The 22,079-nt window shown below is 43.3% G+C and overlaps 1 protein-coding gene across 2 annotated transcripts; it reads left to right on the plus strand.

The window, feature by feature from the left end:
• The first annotated feature begins 1,200 nt into the window (after positions 1-1,200).
• Positions 1,201-13,057, plus strand: LOC105395619 (organic cation transporter protein). Of its 2 annotated transcripts, none has more exons than XM_048632081.1 (10): positions 1,201-1,401; positions 5,183-5,312; positions 5,710-5,838; positions 7,021-7,213; positions 7,487-7,592; positions 7,918-8,168; positions 8,442-8,521; positions 9,128-9,303; positions 11,886-12,058; positions 12,388-13,057. In XM_048632081.1, exons 1-10 carry the CDS (start codon positions 1,267-1,269, stop codon positions 12,584-12,586), a joined length of 1,572 nt encoding a protein of 523 aa, XP_048488038.1. In that variant the 5' UTR covers positions 1,201-1,266; the 3' UTR covers positions 12,587-13,057. The 2 variants fall into 2 exon arrangements, with proteins under 2 accessions (XP_048488038.1, XP_048488037.1); XM_048632080.1 differs by lacking the exon at positions 1,201-1,401 and adding an exon at positions 4,452-4,652.
• The last annotated feature ends 9,022 nt before the right edge of the window (positions 13,058-22,079 follow it).

Here is a 22,079-nt window from a genome sequence, read left to right on the forward strand (position 1 = left end):
ATGCGAAGCATATAAGAAAGAGGGTGTCCCACGCTATATATAGGTGTGCGAAGCATATAAGGAAGAGGGTGTCCCACGCGAACATATAGGTATGCGAAGCATATAAGAAAGAGGGTGTCCCACGCTCTATATAGGTATGCGAAGCATATAAGAAAGAGGGTGTCCCACGCTCTATATAGGTATGCGAAGCATATAAGTGCGAGGGTGTCCCACGCTCTATATAAGGGCGCTAAGGAATAGGCTTCCTCCCCGTGCTGGTGTCTCTCGACGCCGCATGTACTCAGCGGACTGGGCCGCGGCGCTGGCGGCCGGGCGGACCACGCCTGACGACGAGTGGGCCGTCGTCCCCTGCACTAGCGGCTGGGAGTACAACCGGACTGACGTGCCGTATAGCACCATCGCTTCTGAGGTGGGTGAAGTTACCCCGTGTCCCACGCGAACATATAGGTATGCGAAGCATATAAGGAAGAGGGTGTCCCACGCGAACATATAGGTATGCGAAGCATATAAGGAAGAGGGTGTCCCACGCGAACATATAGGTATGCGAAGCATATAAGAAAGAGGGTGTCCCACGCTCTATATAGGTATGCGAAGCATATAAGAAAGAGGGTGTCCCACGCTCTATATAGGTATGCGAAGCATATAAGGAAGAGGGTGTCCCACGCGAACATATAGGTATGCGAAGCATATAAGAAAGAGGGTGTCCCACGCTCTATATAAGGGCGCTAAGGAATAGGCTTCCTCCCCGTGCTGGTGTCTCTCGACGCCGCATGTACTCAGCGGACTGGGCCGCGGCGCTGGCGGCCGGGCGGACCACGCCTGACGACGAGTGGGCCGTCGTCCCCTGCACTTGCGGCTGGGAGTACAACCGGACTGACGTGCCGTATAGCACCATCGCTTCTGAGGTGGGTGAAGTTACCCCGTGTCCCACGCGAACATATAGGTATGCGAAGCATATAAGGAAGAGGGTGTCCCACGCGAACATATAGGTATGCGAAGCATATAAGGAAGAGGGTGTCCCACGCGAACATATAGGTATGCGAAGCATATAAGAAAGAGGGTGTCCCACGCTCTATATAGGTATGCGAAGCATATAAGAAAGAGGGTGTCCCACGCTCTATATAGGTATGCGAAGCATATAAGGAAGAGGGTGTCCCACGCGAACATATAGGTATGCGAAGCATATAAGAAAGAGGGTGTCCCACGCTCTATATAAGGGCGCTAAGGAATAGGCTTCCTCCCCGTGCTGGTGTCTCTCGACGCCGCATGTACTCAGCGGACTGGGCCGCGGCGCTGGCGGCCGGGCGGACCACGCCTGACGACGAGTGGGCCGTCGTCCCCTGCACTAGCGGCTGGGAGTACAACCGGACTGACGTGCCGTATAGCACCATCGCTTCTGAGGTGGGTGAAGTTACCCCGTGTCCCACGCGAACATATAGGTATGCGAAGCATATAAGGAAGAGGGTGTCCCACGCGAACATATAGGTATGCGAAGCATATAAGGAAGAGGGTGTCCCACGCGAACATATAGGTATGCGAAGCATATAAGGAAGAGGGTGTCCCACGCGAACATATAGGTATGCGAAGCATATAAGAAAGAGGGTGTCCCACGCTCTATATAGGTATGCGAAGCATATAAGAAAGAGGGTGTCCCACGCGAACATATAGGTATGCGAAGCATATAAGTGCGAGGGTGTCCCACGCTCTATATAAGGGCGCTAAGGAATAGGCTTCCTCCCCGTGCTGGTGTCTCTCGACGCCGCATGTACTCAGCGGACTGGGCCGCGGCGCTGGCGGCCGGGCGGACCACGCCTGACGACGAGTGGGCCGTCGTCCCCTGCACTAGCGGCTGGGAGTACAACCGGACTGACGTGCCGTATAGCACCATCGCTTCTGAGGTGGGTGAAGTTACCCCGTGTCCCACGCGAACATATAGGTATGCGAAGCATATAAGGAAGAGGGTGTCCCACGCGAACATATAGGTATGCGAAGCATATAAGGAAGAGGGTGTCCCACGCGAACATATAGGTATGCGAAGCATATAAGGAAGAGGGTGTCCCACGCGAACATATAGGTATGCGAAGCATATAAGAAAGAGGGTGTCCCACGCTCTATATAGGTATGCGAAGCATATAAGGAAGAGGGTGTCCCACGCTCTATATAGGTATGCGAAGCATATAAGGAAGAGGGTGTCCCACGCGAACATATAGGTATGCGAAGCATATAAGGAAGAGGGTGTCCCACGCGAACATATAGGTATGCGAAGCATATAAGGAAGAGGGTGTCCCACGCTCTATATAGGTATGCGAAGCATATAAGAAAGAGGGTGTCCCACGCTCTATATAGGTATGCGAAGCATATAAGGAAGAGGGTGTCCCACGCTCTATATAGGTATGCGAAGCATATAAGAAAGAGGGTGTCCCACGCTCTATATAGGTATGCGAAGCATATAAGTGCGAGGGTGTCCCACGCTCTATATAGGTATGCTGCACATATAAGTGCGAGGGTGTCCCACGCTCTATATAAGGGCGCTAAGGAATAGGCTTCCTCCCCGTGCTGGTGTCTCTCGACGCCGCATGTACTCAGCGGACTGGGCCGCGGCGCTGGCGGCCGGGCGGACCACGCCTGACGACGAGTGGGCCGTCGTCCCCTGCACTAGCGGCTGGGAGTACAACCGGACTGACGTGCCGTATAGCACCATCGCTTCTGAGGTGGGTGAAGTTACCCCGTGTCCCACGCGAACATATAGGTATGCGAAGCATATAAGGAAGAGGGTGTCCCACGCGAACATATAGGTATGCGAAGCATATAAGGAAGAGGGTGTCCCACGCGAACATATAGGTATGCGAAGCATATAAGTGCGAGGGTGTCCCACGCTCTATATAGGTATGCTGCACATATAAGTGCGAGGGTGTCCCACGCTCTATATAAGGGCGCTAAGGAATAGGCTTCCTCCCCGTGCTGGTGTCTCTCGACGCCGCATGTACTCAGCGGACTGGGCCGCGGCGCTGGCGGCCGGGCGGACCACGCCTGACGACGAGTGGGCCGTCGTCCCCTGCACTAGCGGCTGGGAGTACAACCGGACTGACGTGCCGTATAGCACCATCGCTTCTGAGGTGGGTGAAGTTACCCCGTGTCCCACGCGAACATATAGGTATGCGAAGCATATAAGGAAGAGGGTGTCCCACGCTCTATATAGGTATGCGAAGCATATAAGGAAGAGGGTGTCCCACGCGAACATATAGGTATGCGAAGCATATAAGGAAGAGGGTGTCCCACGCGAACATATAGGTATGCGAAGCATATAAAGAAGAGGGTGTCCCACGCGTACATATAGGTATGCGAAGCATATAAGGAAGAGGGTGTCCCACGCGTACATATAGGTATGCGAAGCATATAAGGAAGAGGGTGTCCCACGCGTACATATAGGTATGCGAAGCATATAAGGAAGAGGGTGTCCCACGCGAACATATAGGTATGCGAAGCATATAAGGAAGAGGGTGTCCCACGCGAACATATAGGTATGCGAAGCATATAAGTGCGAGGGTGTCCCACGCTCTATATACTTATGCTGCACATATAAGTGCGAGGGTGTCCCACGCTCTATATAAGGGCGCTAAGGAATAGGCTTCCTCCCCGTGCTGGTGTCTCTCGACGCCGCATGTACTCAGCGGACTGGGCCGCGGCGCTGGCGGCCGGGCGGACCACGCCTGACGACGAGTGGGCCGTCGTCCCCTGCACTAGCGGCTGGGAGTACAACCGGACTGACGTGCCGTATAGCACCATCGCTTCTGAGGTGGGTGAAGTTACCCCGTGTCCCACGCGAACATATAGGTATGCGAAGCATATAAGGAAGAGGGTGTCCCACGCTCTATATAGGTATGCGAAGCATATAAGGAAGAGGGTGTCCCACGCGAACATATAGGTATGCGAAGCATATAAGGAAGAGGGTGTCCCACGCGAACATATAGGTATGCGAAGCATATAAGGAAGAGGGTGTCCCACGCGAACATATAGGTATGCGAAGCATATAAGGAAGAGGGTGTCCCACGCGAACATATAGGTATGCGAAGCATATAAGTGCGAGGGTGTCCCACGCTCTATATAAGGGCGCTAAGGAATAGGCTTCCTCCCCGTGCTGGTGTCTCTCGACGCCGCATGTACTCAGCGGACTGGGCCGCGGCGCTGGCGGCCGGGCGGACCACGCCTGACGACGAGTGGGCCGTCGTCCCCTGCACTAGCGGCTGGGAGTACAACCGGACTGACGTGCCGTATAGCACCATCGCTTCTGAGGTGGGTGAAGTTACCCCGTGTCCCACGCGAACATATAGGTATGCGAAGCATATAAGGAAGAGGGTGTCCCACGCGAACATATAGGTATGCGAAGCATATAAGAAAGAGGGTGTCCCACGCTCTATATAGGTATGCGAAGCATATAAGAAAGAGGGTGTCCCACGCTCTATATAAGGGCGCTAAGGAATAGGCTTCCTCCCCGTGCTGGTGTCTCTCGACGCCGCATGTACTCAGCGGACTGGGCCGCGGCGCTGGCGGCCGGGCGGACCACGCCTGACGACGAGTGGGCCGTCGTCCCCTGCACTAGCGGCTGGGAGTACAACCGGACTGACGTGCCGTATAGCACCATCGCTTCTGAGGTGGGTTTGGATACCTATTTTAGGACATAGACGACAGCGAAAGCTTTATATCGCATCCAGTAGCGTGCTTTGCTAAGGCGAAAAATGACGTCGGCTGAGGTCCATAGGTCAAAGTATTGAGCAGTTCCATCATCTGTCGTAGCACTCTTATTGCGCTTTTGTTTTCGTCTACAGAGGATTTAATACAGCGGTTTCAGCTGCATGGTGTGTAAAGAAGGGTATTGTATTCAGTATGTCTCTGGCTTCTTTAAATGCGCTAAGGAATAAGCTTCCTCCCCTTGCTGGTATCTCTCGATGCCCACTGATACTCGGCGGACTGGTCTGAAGTTCTGCAGTGCTAGCAAGACATCGCGTCTGTAGCTTTCAACATAGCCTTCTTTCACCCACTGTTATATAGGCCTTCTGCCTATGTGGACCGTTAGAGTAATAGTGTTCTGTGCTCTGTGGTCATCAGATACCCACAGAAGACTCACTGCTAGGTCCATTACCGAAAGACACAACTAACCATTCTCTATCTCTACCCTCCACAGCTGGACTGGGTGTGTGAGAACGACAACCTGCCTGCGACGGCTCAGGCCATCTTCTTCTGTGGTGCCATAGTGGGAGGGCTGATATTCGGCTGGATCGCCGATAAGTATGGGAGGGTCTCCGCTTTGGTTGGTGAGTCAGGAATGCATTACTAGAGTACCTAAATTTTAATATTTACGTGTTACGTGTGTTAAATATACTGATAAGCTATCGTCTTGAAGTGCACGAAAGTACTAAAGCACACACTCTCTCTGCTCAGTGACTGACTGAATCTAATCTGACTGGCCAATTCATACACGGTAACCTTAGTTATTTATAGTATTTTTCAGTGTTACTGATGGTCCATGCCTGCAAAGGAATAAAACCCTTAGGACCTCCTCTGCGTGACCCGCAAATTTGGTCCTAAGGTCATTAGTTTTCCTGTAAAACATTACTCAATAAACAAATTAATACAGAAAACATATCTACGCTCAATGCAACAGAGACTGGGGGCCGAAAAAATCCTGAGAATTCTATTCTCTCATTCCAGGTACAAACCTCATAGGCTTCGTGGCGGGAGTCGGGACGGCATTCTGCAACAGTTTCTGGTCCTTCGCGCTCTGTCGGTTCCTGGTTGGATTCGCGTTTGACAACTGCTTCACCATGATGTATATCTTAGGTGAGAATGCATCCATAATCAGATCTTTCATCTACCATCTATGTGAGATCTTATGTACCTACCTACTTACTTTTACCATTTACCGTCCGGATATCCGTCAGAGGACTAAGGTTACCGACATAGCTGTCAATCATGCAAGCAAGCAAGTATGCAAGCTGAAGTGGCAGTGGGCTGGTCATATCTGCCGAAGAACCGATAACCGTTGGGGTAGACGAGTTCTCGAGTGGAGACCACGAACAGGCAAACGCAGCGTGGGACGCCCTCCTGCCCGCTGGACTGACGACCTTAGGCGGGTGGCGGGTAGTGGTTGGATGGGGAAGGCCGAGGACCGAGTGTTGTGGCGCTCCTTAGGAGAGGCCTATGTCCAGCAGTGGATGATTATTGGCTGATGATAGTTAGACGAAGCTACATAAGCAAGCTACATAGAGGGACGAATCATCCTTAATACTTAATAATAATTAAATACGCAAACTTTGAATTTGCCATATCAGCTGAACAACTGATAATTATTGAGGGTCACGAGTTCTGGAGTTGGAGACCATGAAGAAACAAAATCAGCGTAAGATGATGATTACGAACTTAACCGGAGCGAAATGGAAAACCGCGGTAAATTTTGGGAAATGATCTCATTTATTACTTACTCATCGAATAAGCTAATAATTTAACGCTAAATCTAAATTAAGTAAGTACTTACTTACATACTACCCGTCTTTCAAACCAAAACAAATGAATGAATCGGTTCACTTATTAGTCGTGTCAGAGTTACGGTTATATTTGCTGATGAACCCGAATTAACTGTTTTTGTAGATGAGCTATCTAATCCTACATTTATACTTAAGCAAAAACGTTACTTGCAAAAAGGCCCATGACAAATGATAGTGGTATGATAAATAGATGGATAGATCCAGTTCCAGAACCTCTTCTAGAAGTTTTATGCATGCCCCAGTATATAAACTACCTGAAGTTTAATCACGATGTACATGTATGTAATGTTTCAGCACAGTAAATCATGAAGTAATTAGGCAGGTACAAAGTGCCTGTCTACAAACCATTTCATTTACTCACTACTCAAATTTTACTCACTGGATTCAAACGTGTCTCTTTTTGTGAGAAGTAAGCGCGACCCTTTATGCACGACTCCCCATTAGGCAAAATATTACAAAAGAAAATTCTTCTTTCCAGTTTTAGAATACGTGGGTCCAAAATGGCGGACGTTCGTGGCGAACATGTCCATAGCTCTGTTCTTCACCCTGGCAGCGAGCCTCATCCCGTGGATCGCGCTCTGGGCCGACGACTGGAGGATATTTACTTTGGCCACAAGTGTGCCTTTTGCGCTAGCCTTGGCCACGCCGTATGTCGTGCCGGAGAGTGCCAGGTATGTTGTAGTTGGTATTCTTTTGGGTTGATGGTGACGGTTAATGCTTAACTACTCGAATTAAGAAAATAACATAACTGCTCGCATGGGGTTATGTTGACCCCAATCGTAATCATTACTTGGTAGACCCTCCATAGTACCCCAAAATGTGGATAGTAAGTTGATTGACGATTGACTAAAAGTCTTGATAGAAGGTCAGAAGGCATTTAGGCATCTATGTAAATTAATGTTCATTTTCATGGCAATAAGTACCCAAACATGTTTATTTTCCAGGTGGTTAGTATCTCAGGGAAAGATTGACAAAGCTCTGGTCATCCTGAAGAAATTCGAGAGAATCAACAAGACCAAGATACCTGAAAAAGTGCTTAGTGATTTCACTGTGAGTATCTTATACTTAATAGAACTTATGTAGCTCAAAATCTGTCATCTGCTGCTTTCAGCGAACAGCACTATGTGCTTGGCCTTCCTCATCCAGCTACTACCGGCTACCTGTGTAAGATCATCCAGCCAGTGAGGGGAAGGGCGTCCCACACTATATATTGCCACATCATTGAACTCATCTACCCCAACTTGGTTTACAGTTCTTCGGAAGATATGAACTTCCCAGTGCCACTACTGCTTTCAAATTAAAACTGCCCGATTACTAGCTGACAAAGATTATATCTTTACACTATCATGCATTAAAAATCTTCTCCCATAACCAGGAATCCTCACTAAAAACCCTCAAAGAGAACGAAGCGGAGGACCGAACCTACTCCGTTCTAGACCTCTTCAGGACCCCACGGCTGAGGCGTAACTCCATCCTGCTCATCATCATCTGGATGGCGATATCCCTGGTCTTTGATGGACACGTCCGGAATGTGGGGTCTTTGGGTCTGGATATATTCCTGACGTTCACCATTGCGTCTGCGACTGAGTTACCGGCTGATACTTTCTTGACCGCTGTTTTGGACAGGTAAGTGGTTCCTATTTTCTATTTCTTTGTTTAGACACACTTAGGCTCACTCGAATGGAACCTTTACCCCCTCAAGATCCGAATTGTCTTCCTAGAAGATGAAGCTATTGGACCATTTACTATCAAGCTAGTTCACTCCAGGTTCTACCTATATGTGCAGGTTTCCTCAGGATGGTTTAATTCACTTGTCAAATTTGTCTTTGAAAATACCACAAAGTTTTCTAAAAGATTCTTGCGGAAATCCAATAATTAATTCTGTTATTATTCTTCCAGATGGGGTAGAAGATGGCTGGCTTGCGGCTCCATGGTCGTCAGTGGAATATTCAGCTTGCTGGCCACAACGGTGCCTGTCGGTAAGTCTGCGCCTACTTATCACCGGCTAATAAAAGCTGCCACTGCTTGACATAGGTTTCTCCCAAGATGCGTCACAACACTCGGCTTTTCTCGTTCAGTCACTACCGGCCACCTGTCTAAGGTTGTCCTCATCATGTTTAGTTCCTCAGTCTAAGTCTTAATCCTACAGGGTCTACCTCTAGGTTACTGGATAGTTATTCATTCAGTGGCAGTTTTAGTTCTCTTATCTGGTTGCAAACATCAATGGTGCCCGGCCCAGTACTTCTTAATTTTGCTAGCAGTATACACACATACATCATATTAACTCATTACTTATTTCCCCCTTCCTCAGTAGTAAGCTGACACTCTGGATTAACTAAATCATAGCCTCCTTTTTCCGAAAATTCCCACAGCAAAAGTCTGAGTCTCTCTGCTGTGCAAAGACTTCATGAAGCTCGCTGTATAATTCTTTTTACCATTAAACCAATTTTTTTAAGCAAAGGCCCCCCCATGAAACTCGATTTAAAAGCCTTTATCTGTATCTTCGGAGAGGCATATACCCAACAGTGGGTGATATAAGGCTGATCAAGAAGACGATGATCCTAATCTTCCATATCTCCCCCCAGGCGGCCCATCAGCCTCGCTCGCCATCATGGGCCGCTTCGCCGTGAACATCTCGTACAACATCGGGCTGCAGTACTGCGCCGAATTACTTCCCACCGTGGTGCGCGCGCAAGGCGTCGCACTGATACATATTATGGGTTATGTGGCGTCGATTGTGGCTCCGTTTGTGGTTTATCTGGTGAGTTTCCCATAACTCTAGCTATTTACTACCATATTACAGCCATGCCACACACTCCCAAGGCAAAAACGGGGAGGTAAACTGATACACATCATGGGATATGTTGCGTCGATTGTGGCACCGTTCGTGGTCTATCTGGTGAGTTTGCCATAGCTCCAGCTATTTCCTGCCATTTTACAGCGTTGCCACACATTCCCAACGTAAAAAAGGGGAAGAAAACGCATTTTCTATCTCTTTTCTTGCGTAGCGCGTGTGGTGAAGAAGGAATCTGCGTTAAAACAACGGAGCATCAGGTGTTTTAAGTCACCAGATAAATCAAAGCAAACGCAGCGCTCTTAGTTACCATGTAATTGACATAAATCTGCCAGATCCATATCAGTTATGTCAGAAAACAGCGCTGCTGCTTTAAGAAGGCGCCATTTATCGGCAGATGACATGAGGTTGGTAACTATATAGGTAAGGCAGCGCTCTCGTGGCATCATTCTTAGTTACCATATAATTGACTGTCTAAAATCGGTCAGATCTGTACAAGTTATGTCAGACAGCAGCGCTAAGCTTAAATAAAATGGTGGCACCATTTAGTAGCAGATGACATGAGGTTAGTCACTAAAAGCAGAGCGCTCTTCTGGCATCGCTCTTAGTTACTATGCTACTGTCAAATAAGCGTCAGCGCCTGATACAAGCTAGTCCCAGTCTGCCTCCTCCTGTCTCTCCCCCGTGTCGCCGTGAACATGTCGTACAACATCGGGCTGCAGTACTGCGCCGAGCTGCTGCCCACCGTGGTGCGCGCGCAGGGCGTCGCGCTCATACACATCATGGGATATGTGGCGTCTATTGTGGTGCCGTTTGTGGTTTATCTGGTGAGTTTCCCATAGCTCCAGCTATTTCCTACCATTTTACAGCGATGCTATACAATCCTAACGCAAAAAAGAGGAGGAAAACCCGTTTTTCTCGAGAGGAGAAGGAATCTGCGTTGAAACGGCGGAAAACCAGGTATTTTAGGCAATTAAATCAAAGCTGACGCAGCGCTCTTATGGCATTCTACGATGCTACAACGCTCTTAGTTACCATGTTACTGATAAGCATACGTCAGATCCCTTAGATCCATACCGGTTATATCAGATAACAGCGCAGCTGCTTAAAGAAGCGCCATTTATCAACGGATGATTTTAGTTACCAGGTAAGCCATCGCTCTTGTGGCATCGCTCTTAGTTACTATGCAACTGTCACATAAGCGCCTGCCATAAGCTCATCATCATCTCGTACAACATCGGGCTGCAGTACTGCGCCGAGCTGCTGCCCACCGTGGTGCGCGCGCAGGGCGTCGCGCTCATACACATCATGGGATATGTGGCTTCGATTGTGGCTCCGTTTGTGGTTTATCTGGTGAGTTACGCTGGTTTTTATCATAACTCCAACTATTTCCTACCATTTTACAGCGCTTCCACACATGCGTAACGGAAAAAAGAGGACCAAAACGCGTTTTCTTGCTCTTTTCTTGCGTTGAAGAAGGTGGAGAAGGCATCTGCTTTGAAACAACGAAGCATCAGGTATTTTCAGTAGCCAGAGCGCTCTTGTGGCTTACTCTATCATGCCACAACGCTCTTAGTTACCAGAGTACTGACAAAAATCAGTCGGATCCATACCAGCTATGTCAGACAGCAGCGCAGCTGCTTAAAGAGCGCGCCATTTATCAACGGATGATTTTAGTTACCAGGTAAGTTATGTCAGATAGCAGCGCAGCTGCTTAAAGAAGACGTCATTTATCAACGGATGATATGATTTAAGTAACCAGGTTAGGCATTGCTCTTCTGGCTTCGCCCTTAGTTCCTATGCTACTGCCAAAATAAGCATCAGATCCATCTGACACAAGCTACCCCCAGCCTGCCCCCTACTGTCTCCCCCCCGCGTCGCCGTGAACATCTCGTACAACATCGGGCTGCAGTACTGCGCCGAGCTGCTGCCCACCGTGGTGCGCGCGCAGGGCGTCGCGCTCATACACATCATGGGATATGTGGCTTCTATTGTGGCTCCGTTTGTGGTTTATCTGGTGAGTTTCTAATTGCTCCAGCTATTTCCTGCCATTTTACAGCATTGCCACTCACGCTTAACGCAAAAAAGGGACGAAAAAGCATTTTCCTCCTTATTTTGGGCGTTGCGCGTATGGTGGGGAGTGATCTACGCTGAAACAACGGACCATCAGGTATTTTAAGACACCAGTGGAATCATAGCTGACGCTACGCTCTTATGGCATCCTACAACGCAACGCTCTTAGTTACCATGTAACTGACGTAAATCTGTTAAAGGAAGGCTGACTGAATTTTATGATGCTACAACGCTCTTAGTTAACCATGAGCTATCAACCATCTGTCAGATCCATAGATAGGGATCTACGTTGAAACAACCGAGCATCAGATATTTTTGGTAACCATGGTAACGGAGCGCCGATGCATTGCGTCAACGCAGAGCAGCCACGGGAAAACATTTGAATGCGAATCGACGGTCACGGAAAACCCTAGTTCATAACATATAAAAAAATCATACAAGTATTAATTCCCATTAATAACCCCATATCTTGCCAGGCCAACATCTCCCAAGACCTGCCCCTCCTCATCCTGGGCGCGCTGGGCGTGGGCGGCGGGCTGCTGTGTCTGCTGCTGCCGGAGACCATGCACGCGGACCTGCCGCAGACGCTGGCCGACGGGGAGAGCTTCGGCCAGCACCAGCGCCTGTGGGACAACCCCTGCTTCAGCAGGTCAGTGGGGTCAGAGGGGGCTTACAGCCTTCTAGGTCCGGTACCTGTCAGGATATCAGCTACCGAAGATTGGAAATCGGCAAGCCTCAAGACATTGTTTTCTGTCAAATCTGAAGTAACTGGTACTGTAGTGTTAGGCACCGACACGCTAACGAGAAGTATCGCAGTATCGCTGGTAGTTCTAGGACGGTAACACCTATAGCGTCGTTGCAAGAAGCAAGTGGCAAGATGAATAGGAGGGGCAGTGGAAACCATCTGGCTTACTCTTACTACGAACAGCTTGCTCAAATTTCACACTGAAAATATTAACTCCCAATCTCCTTCAACAGGAAACCAGACCAGGACGAAAAAGACGAAGAGGCCCAAAACCCTGAGCGATACGTGAAGAGATCCTCAATATCGGAGCCAGAAGCGTTCACCAGATCCATGCCCAGTGCTATCGGGTCGCGCGCATCCATCAGAGCATCTATTAGAGCGTCCACTCGGGGGTCGATGAGGAGACGAGAGAGGAACGAAAATGTCGCGTGATCATTAGAATAGGGGTTTTGTTTGTCAAGATTATTATTGTAGTGTGATAGAAATTATACTTGATAAATTATGGATAGTGATTTTGGAAGTTTTGGACTTTTTAGATAGTCCAAGCTTAGCTATTCGTCCAATATATGGGTCCAATGGATAGGTATGACCGTGGAAATGTATTCTGAAACGATTTTAAATTATATTCGGTCATAGGTTGAGCGTGTGTTTCAACTTTGTAGTGAATACGCAGGCAGGATAGAAGGGTTTTTTTCGCACCGGATTTCCTGATAGTAGTTACTTACCTACTTACCTGCATACAAAAAAAAGTATATGTACTTGTGACGATAAGTAAACAAAACTCATGTTGCCTTTTTGTCATTCTGTACGGACTAGAAGAATGTTTACGCTAAAAAAGATTGAAAAAAATTGGTTACTTTTAGAGTCAAAGTTTGGAAGTTAAGTTTCAAAATTAAACATGGTTAATCGATAATCGTTGCTTAAGGTAAAAGTAAATTATTGTTGATACTTATTTTAAGTTTTACCTTGACTACATACATTTTAAGTTTAATACTTATTAGGTAGTTACCTAAGTATTGTAGAGTAGTTAGATATTTTTAAGCCTAATATAACTTTACTAACGCTATTTAACTCCATACTTTGTACAATCTTATATTTACCTACCTTATGTATTTTGTGTGGGAGGGTAGTTACATTCCTACAACATATACCTATGTACTTAGATAATGTTGTGGGTCTTTGTAAAGTATACATTTACCTATCTACTTTATACTTATCTACACCTACCAATGCTTGCCGTATGATATAAGTACGTTTTTTCTATTATAGTAATCATATTTACATACCTACAGAAGCATTTGTATATATACTTTGACTGTGACTTATTGGGTACCTTATCTTACTTGTACCTAACCTAATTTAAATTCATAACAAAACACAATGAAATTATGTTCAAAAAATTTGCCATTTAATTTTTTTTTTAATACCTAACTTAGGTATTTAAGAACTATGTAGGTAAGTATACTTAATTAATTTAAATGTATTAAATAACTTATATTGCTGTGATATGTATTGTAAATAGGTACCTACGTACCGTTTTAAATTAATTAAACATGATTCCCAAGATTCTATTCAGTCGCTTTATTTCATTTCCTTCTTTGAAAGATAATAAATTTTTCAGAGCCCATAAAAATTACCGAAAATAAAATCATAGATGGCGTTAAGGTGGTGATAGTACTGATAGTAAACACTTAGCCCGTCTATTATAGTACAGGTTTTGCAATGTTTAAAACTATAAAAGTTTACGTTTTCTTCTGTCATCTGCATACATTATCAGTCAAAAGTCGCATGATAGTTTCCGCTAGAGGCGCCACTTTGTATGGGAGAAAACGTATAAACTTTTATAGTTTCCGACAATCAAACAAACCTATACAGGACCTACAGAATTGTGGCACGGGCATACCCTTTCCTGTCTGTCTGTGGGCTCACCCCATAGTAGTATGTAAGCTCCTCTCCTCATTAATTCAAACAACCTTGATTTTTTGCGCAGTCGGAAAACCTAATTCAGAATGCTTTTAAATACCTTAACTGGTCAACTACTCGTATCATCGTAATAATCTACATATTTGACATAAGTAGGTATCTTTTCTATATAAAATGCACTTACATATAGTGAAACTATAAAGTCCTGAAATTAAATGAGGGCACTGCTATCCTTCATGTAGCAACCCTATATAGCGAAACATAACTGACTTTGATACTTGAAATTTTGCCTGTTAACTTCCTACCTATTTATGTATTTTAAAAACTTATTATTTTTATTATTTTTATTTTAGTTATTTAAATTGTCAGAGCTAATATATATTTATAATATATATTATTTTATTTAATTATTGTTATATATTTATTTATGTATGTATTTATAATTATATATGTATTTTATGTGTTCAATAATTTTGTTTGTTTTTAGTTGTAAATTCGTAATTAAGTACACCTAAGTGCCCTTTTCCAATTTTTAACTTTTTACCTAAAACGGTTGTCTGGAAGAGATCGCTCTTAGCGATAAGACCGCCATTTGTGCATATATGTTAATTAAGTTAAATTTAAGTTATGTTTCATGGTGTGCAAATAAAGATTATATTATTATTATTATTATTAACAACTTACCATCCACAAAAAAGCTCTTATACAAGCTAGAAGGTGTTAATATGAAGGCTAATAGTGAAACCAATAAATATTTATTTAGATAACGTTATTACAACTGTATAAAAAAACTGGATCTATTGACGAAGGGCACATAGAGTAAATACATCAATTTCTCTTTTTGGACGGCCGGTTCAGTTTCTTCCAGGAGTTAGAAATATTCCATATTTTGCCCTCTTTGGCACGCTGGTCCGATATAACTATAAAATAAAATAAAATAATCTTTTTAGTTACACAATGCCCCCCAAATTCACACAGTGTGAATTTAGTAAGTAAAAAAAATATATCTTCAAGTATCAAAATGTTAAGGTTTGACTCAACTGAAACCAGATGAAACCTACAATCTTCATGACTGCATGTCGTTTATCTTATTGTTACCATTACTATACTATTAGGTATTTTACTGAGGCTACCCAGCTATTTATAGGTACAATATGTTCCAATGCTTATCGCCTTAACTATAAATTTACTAACCTTTTAATAAACGTACATGTAATAATAGCATATTGGTTGGAATTTCATTCACAGTACATTTATTTTTAGTTAATTATTATACCTACCTATACCTACCAAAAAAAAAATATTTGTTTAATTAGGCACTCTCAAAAATGAAGGATAAAATATGTATTTATTATCAAAATTGCGGTGGTATGCGAACCAAATTAAATACTTTATATCACAATATCCTATCTAATTGCTACGACGTCATTATTTTAACTGAAACTTGGTTAATTCCAGCGATATCCGATGGTGAGTTCATTGATAGTAGGTATGTGGTATTTCGTTGCGATCGGGACCGAGAGGCCTGCGGCAAGCTGGATGGCGGCGGCGTGTTGGTGGCGGTGCGGCGCGAGCTGGGGCTGCGCGCCGCGCGCCGCGTGCTGCCCGCCGCCCCCGCCCCCTCCGCTGCCGCCCCTGCTGCTTGCCTCGACTACGTACTTATTGAACTACCGGCAACGGATCCAGGCTCGAGACACGTCATTGCTGCCGTATACATACCCCCAAAACTACCCCTTCACGTTTACATGTCTCTGCTCGAACCGCTTAGTGAATACCTCTCTAATGCCCGTATTGCCCGCCATGTAATTGTGGGCGATTTCAACATTCCCTGTCTAACATGGACACTCAACGGTTCTCACTGTACACCTTCGTTCGAGAATGGTAGTACAAACGATATCGGCCTATACCTACTTAATTTCATATCGTTACTTAATACTTTTCAATATAACTCACTACAAAATCACATTAACCACACACTGGACCTTTTTCTAACTGATGGTGAATGTCAATGTTTACCGCCCCCAAATGATTTACTACCTCCTGACAGACACCACCCTACCCTCTTGGCGTTGATTGTCCTTGACACTAGTAACGATACTATGCCCCGTCAACCTATCCGCAAATTATGTTTTAACCGAGCTGATTATTGTATGATTAATAAAGACTTAAACGAACTCAAGTGGAATGATATATTTGACAAGTTATCAGCTGTGGAGGCGGTTAACTCCTTTTATGAAATTCTCTATTCTATCATTAAGATGACACTTGATGAACTGAATCTAGGTAGAACGATTTGTAACTATATTTACAATTTTCTTAGGGAACGTTATTTGAAGATCAAAGGGGAAGGTAGAGAAGACAAACCTATTGTCAGATGGACTTGCAGAGGTATAGCTCAAGGAGACCCAATCTCACCTTTGATCTTTAATATTGTCACCCATAAAATTTGCAAACAAATTACTGATGTCCTTATTTGTCAATATGCAGATGATTTTGCCTTATACACTAGCTGTAATAATTTACAAGATGGAGCAGCCAGTATCCAAAGAGCACTTAATATAATGATTGTTTTACTAGAAGAATTAGGACTTCAACTCTCGCCATCTAAATCGAAACTTTGTATCTTCAGTAGAGGCAGAAGAAGGCAACAGATAGAACTTAAAATTAAAGATGTGGTCATAACTTCTGTACAGACTGTCAAATATCTAGGTATGTGGTTGGATTCTACACTGAGATGGGGAAAGCATATTAATGAATGCTGTGAAAAAATACTGAAATTTCTAAATCTTTTGAAAGCTTTGGCTGGCAGTGGTTGGGGAGTACACCCTAAACACTTGAGAAGGCTGTACATTGCGCTTATTAGAAGTCGCATTGACTATGGGTGCTTTCTGTACGATTGCAGTGCCAACTGTCACACATACAAACTAGATAAAGCTCAGAATCATGCATTAAGGATAATCGGTGGATTTATTAGGAGCACACCAATTCACGCTATGGAAAGCGAAGTCAGTGTACCACCTTTACATGTAAGACGCCAATATCTTGCTTACAAGTTTTGCCTCAAAAGCCAATCATGGGAAAATAATTCAACGATTAAGTTATTAAGCAATTTAGAAGGTTTACTTGATAACAGATATTGGCTTAACAAAAAGAAACCGTTATTAGTTACAACCTACAAAATAACTAAAACAGAGAACATTCATTCCTCATGGCCGTTAGAAATATTTTCCCTCGATACTTGGCTGTCAAGTATTGAAATTGAAGGTATTATTTGGCATAGTTTAGAAAATGTAGATAAACCAAAATGTTTTTATGAAAATAAGAAATTAAAAGATATGACTGTCATGGAAATTTATAAGAAATATAATGGTTGGTACAAAATTTTTACTGATGGGTCCAAACAAGATTGTGGGACCGGTGCTGCATACTATGATCACAATTTAGATATTGGCTACAAACACAAAATAGTATCGAATGTATCCATAATGACAGCAGAGTTGGTGGCGATCTCAACAGCACTCTCTTATGCCTTGAATTTGCCAGCAGAGAAAATAGTTATCTTCTCTGACAGTAAAAGCGCTATTCAACATATAGCTCGTTGCGCCTCTGGATGCAGAGGTGTATCTGTAGCATATGAAATTTTAAATAAGTTAAATAGTATTAATGTGTCTAACAGAAAAGTGAACATACAATGGGTCCCTTCCCATGTGGGAGTAAGAGGTAACGAGAGAGCTGATGAGTTAGCTGGACTAGCTGCTGTCGATGGTGTAATATATAGTATCAAACCAAGCTACTTTGAGGCACTACCTACAATAAGGATGAAATGTTGGAATTTATGGAAAGAATATTTTGATGTTAAATCTAAAGACAAAGGCATTTGGTACAAAACTATACAAAGTGAACCCCTCAAAGTACCTTGGTTTGCAAGTATAAATATTAGTAGAGAAAATGTTATTGTTGCTCACAGACTGCGTTCCGGACACTTGCCATTAAATAAATTTGGTTTTTTGATGAAGAAGACAGAATCCCCCAATTGTGATCGGTGTGGTGTGATTGAAGATGCCCAACATCTAGTAATGGAGTGTGTCCGGAACCAGGCCGACAGAGATTTATTATTTAAGTTACTTAATATTAATGTTTTAGATTTAGGAGCCATGCAATATATTCTAGCAAGCCCACAGTCTGAAAATTGCAAGCTACTATTTAGTTTTGTTAGATTTAGTTTAAAGTTAAGAAATAGCTGATTGTTATCTTCTATTAGGGTATGATGGGACTGACATGTTTCTACAGAAACCAAAGTCCCCAAATAAAAATAGATTTAAAAAAAAAAAAAAAAAAAAAAATCATTAAGATGCATACCCCAACTAAAATATGTAAAAGATCATCATATCCAGTGTGGTTTTCAACCGCATTGATCCACATATCTAAAAATAAAAATAAAGCATGGGTTAAATGGAAGAAAACCAAGAATATTTCAGATTATGAATTATTTTCTTTATTTAGGCACAGGTACAAATTAGAATCAAAAAAATGTTTTGTTGACTATATTGAGTCCGTTGAGAATGGTATACGTACTAACATTAAAAACTTCTGGAGTTTTATCTCTAGTAGAAAATGCAATCCCGGAATACCGTCTACCGTTCGGTATAAAAATGACATCACAAGTGATCCTAAGGAAATATGCAATTATTTTTCTGCCTTTTTTGAGTCTGTTTACGAGCCTTCCTCTGCGGATCTTAGTAACTGGGATGTTGGCCTGGACCCATATAAATTCGATAACCACTCCACCGTGAACTTAAGCAGTATTCATCTTTCATGTGATTCTATCCTGCGTGAACTGAAAAACCTTGATGCCACTAAAGGACCGGGCCCGGACGGGATACCAGCCTCTTTTCTAAAAGCGACATCTGTTAGTATCACTATGCCTTTATATATTATATTTAACAAATGTCTACATGAGGGATCATTTCCTGCGGTGTGGAAGAAGGCTAACATTACGCCAGTTTTTAAAAGTGGCTCGAGAAGTAATGTAGAAGACTACCGGCCGATATCAGGTTTGTCGGCCTTGTCGAAGCTTTTCGAAAAGCTTGTACACACACATATTTATCCTCTTCTTCACAGTAATATAATCCAACAACAGCATGGTTTTGTTCACCGCAGATCAACTGTCACTAATTTAATGTTATATTCTAATTACTTATTCGATCATATGGACCATCGCATCCAAGTAGATTCAGTGTACACAGATTTTCGAAAGGCTTTCGACAAGGTGGACCATAGACTCCTTTTACAAAAATTGTCATATAATGGAATCAAAGGTGATCTCCTCCGCTGGTTTGCATCGTATATATTCAATAGAACTCAAAGAGTTGTAGTAAACGGCTTCGAGTCCAATACCATTTTTGTATCTTCTGGTGTCCCCCAGGGCTCAATCCTAGGCCCCTTAATTTTTATTTTATTTATAAATGACATAAACACATGTTTCCATAACTGTAAATTTCTACTATTTGCCGACGACCTTAAAATCTTTCTAGGTGTTCAAAACGAACATGACTGTGTTTTATTTCAACAAGACCTCGACAGGTTTAGTACATACTGTACTGATAACAAGCTTCACCTAAGTCTGTCTAAATGCTGCTCCATTACTTTTACTAAGAAAATTAATGTAGTCAAGTTCACTTATAGTCTCAATGGTTTCAATCTCCCAAAATTGTCACACATACGTGATCTTGGTGTCACTTTTGACTCACATTTACATTTTGATATTCACATAGATAATATTGTTAAAAAATCATTCCAAATGTATGGCTTCGTCATACGAACCTGCAAAGATTTCAAGAGATATTCCACTTATGTTTATTTATTTAATACTCTAATACGTCCCCATCTAGAATACGCTTCATGTATATGGAACCCCTTTTACGCTAAGTATGAAGATGCTATTGAAAATGTGCAACATAAATTCCTTCGTTCAACCTTTTATAAAATTTTCAAATCAAAATTACCTTACCCAGGCCTACTTGATAAATTTAAAATGCCTACACTTAAATCTAGGCGGATACTTCTCGGAGCCATGATGCTATACAATCTTTGTAGACATCGGTTCGATTCCATTGAACTAATAAACTCCATAAGCTATCGCGTGCCGCGGCGAGGCGGCCGGCAGCGAGCTGCGAACCCGCACCAGCTGTTCGCGTCCTCCAGCTGCCGCACCAACGCCGGCAAGCGCGCGCCACTGCAGCGCCTTGTAGCTACTTATAATCAACTCTTTAATGACGCTGACGTGTTCACACTTACTCCCTATTGTTATAAGAAACATATAACTGAAACACTCAATAACCTACACATGTAGTAACTCATACACACACACACACTACTTAAATGTCACTTCAATCCTCTTTCCTCTCCCCCTCCCCGTCCCTTCCCCTGGGTTGTTTAGTGTTTAGTCTTTGTGTTTAATTTAGTCACTCTTTGTAAGTACTTGCAATTGTATTTAAAAACTTAATCTGTGGATAACGGTGTGGATTGTACACCAAATTACTCTTCTTATATATACGTGTGAAGCGTCCGTAGTCGAGCGGGCCTCAGTGATCGTAACTGATCGCTGAGGTTAAGCAACAACTGACACGGTCAGCCATTGGATGGGTGACCAATTTCAAGTGGTGCTTTTCTGGACGCTTCCGTGCTTCGGACGGCACGTTAAGCCGTGGGTCCCGGTTGCTGCTTCGGTAGCAGTCGTTAAGCCTAGTCAGAGGCCTTCGGGCGGCTTGAAAACATCTGACAGTCGGGTTGCCCACTTACCCGACAACTCTCTCAGCACAAGCTGCTTGTGTTGGGGTCCACCAACCCGCACTTGGCCAGCGTGGTGGACTAGGCCTAAACCCTTCCTTCATTGGAAGGAGACCCGTGCCCCAGCAGTGGGGACGTAATGGGTCGTGATGATGATATATACGTGTTACATAATGTATGTGTACAATTGTTTGTTGTCCCTAATAAAAAAAAAAAAAAAAAAAAAAAAATACAATCAGTGGTATGTAAACAATGTTCGACTTGGGCTCTAAACCTAGGTTTATCGATAAATGAAGCGTTGGTACTAATAAAAAATGAATTATTACAATTTGTACAATGCTACATACCCGTCATAGACGCTGTACAAGCGTAAACATCCTCCAAATTCGACAAAATGTGTCCAGCTTGATGTTCCGCTAAACATTGTATAAAAACTCGATAAATAACTTCACTAGCTTGACTACGAATATTTTTCTTCATCTTCCTAATTGCAACCAAGCGTAAATTGTTGCTTTTATCTAGATTATCCTTATAATTAACAAGAAAATTCAAAAAAACAGCCAACCGCCTATTGACATAAACAATTGTTATAACTTTTATGTTTCTTTTCTAATGGTGCCAGGCTCCTGAAAATTTTAGTTCCTCAAACATTAATTTCAGGACTTTATAGTTTCACGTAGTTAGATAGGTCCAAGTTAGGACAAGTAGGAAAAGGAATACCTGTGTAATAGGTCTATGGGAATACCTATTTAAAAATGAAATGAAATAGCAGACTATAAAGTTTAATAAAGTTAGGTAGGAACGTAACTGCTAAACTGCTTAATGTTTACGTTTACCGCCAAATTTACAGTAAGAAAAATACACTGTTTTGTGTTCGGTAACACTTTATTTGTTTTGGTATACATGTTTGAATGATTAAAATTATTAAAATATTTTTATTTCTTAATGTACAGTTGCCCGAGCACAGGATTCGAAACCTCCGTTTACGTTGCGTATCGTCAAATGTCACTGTCAAAATGAGGCAAATTTGTTAGTTCCAAAAGTGGCATTTGTTTTTTCCATGTTAGGTGGAATTTCACCAAACGCTAAACGTATTTAGTAGCCTGTCATACGTCTGTCAGTTAGTACAAAATGTATTTAAAATTTGATTAAAATGTTTAGCGTTTGGTAAAAGCGACCCTTCGTGTAGATTCGAAAATAGTATCGAATCCTA

This window comes from Plutella xylostella, chromosome 30 (assembly GCF_932276165.1).
Source record: "Plutella xylostella chromosome 30, ilPluXylo3.1, whole genome shotgun sequence".
Lineage (NCBI taxonomy): Eukaryota > Metazoa > Arthropoda > Insecta > Lepidoptera > Plutellidae > Plutella > Plutella xylostella.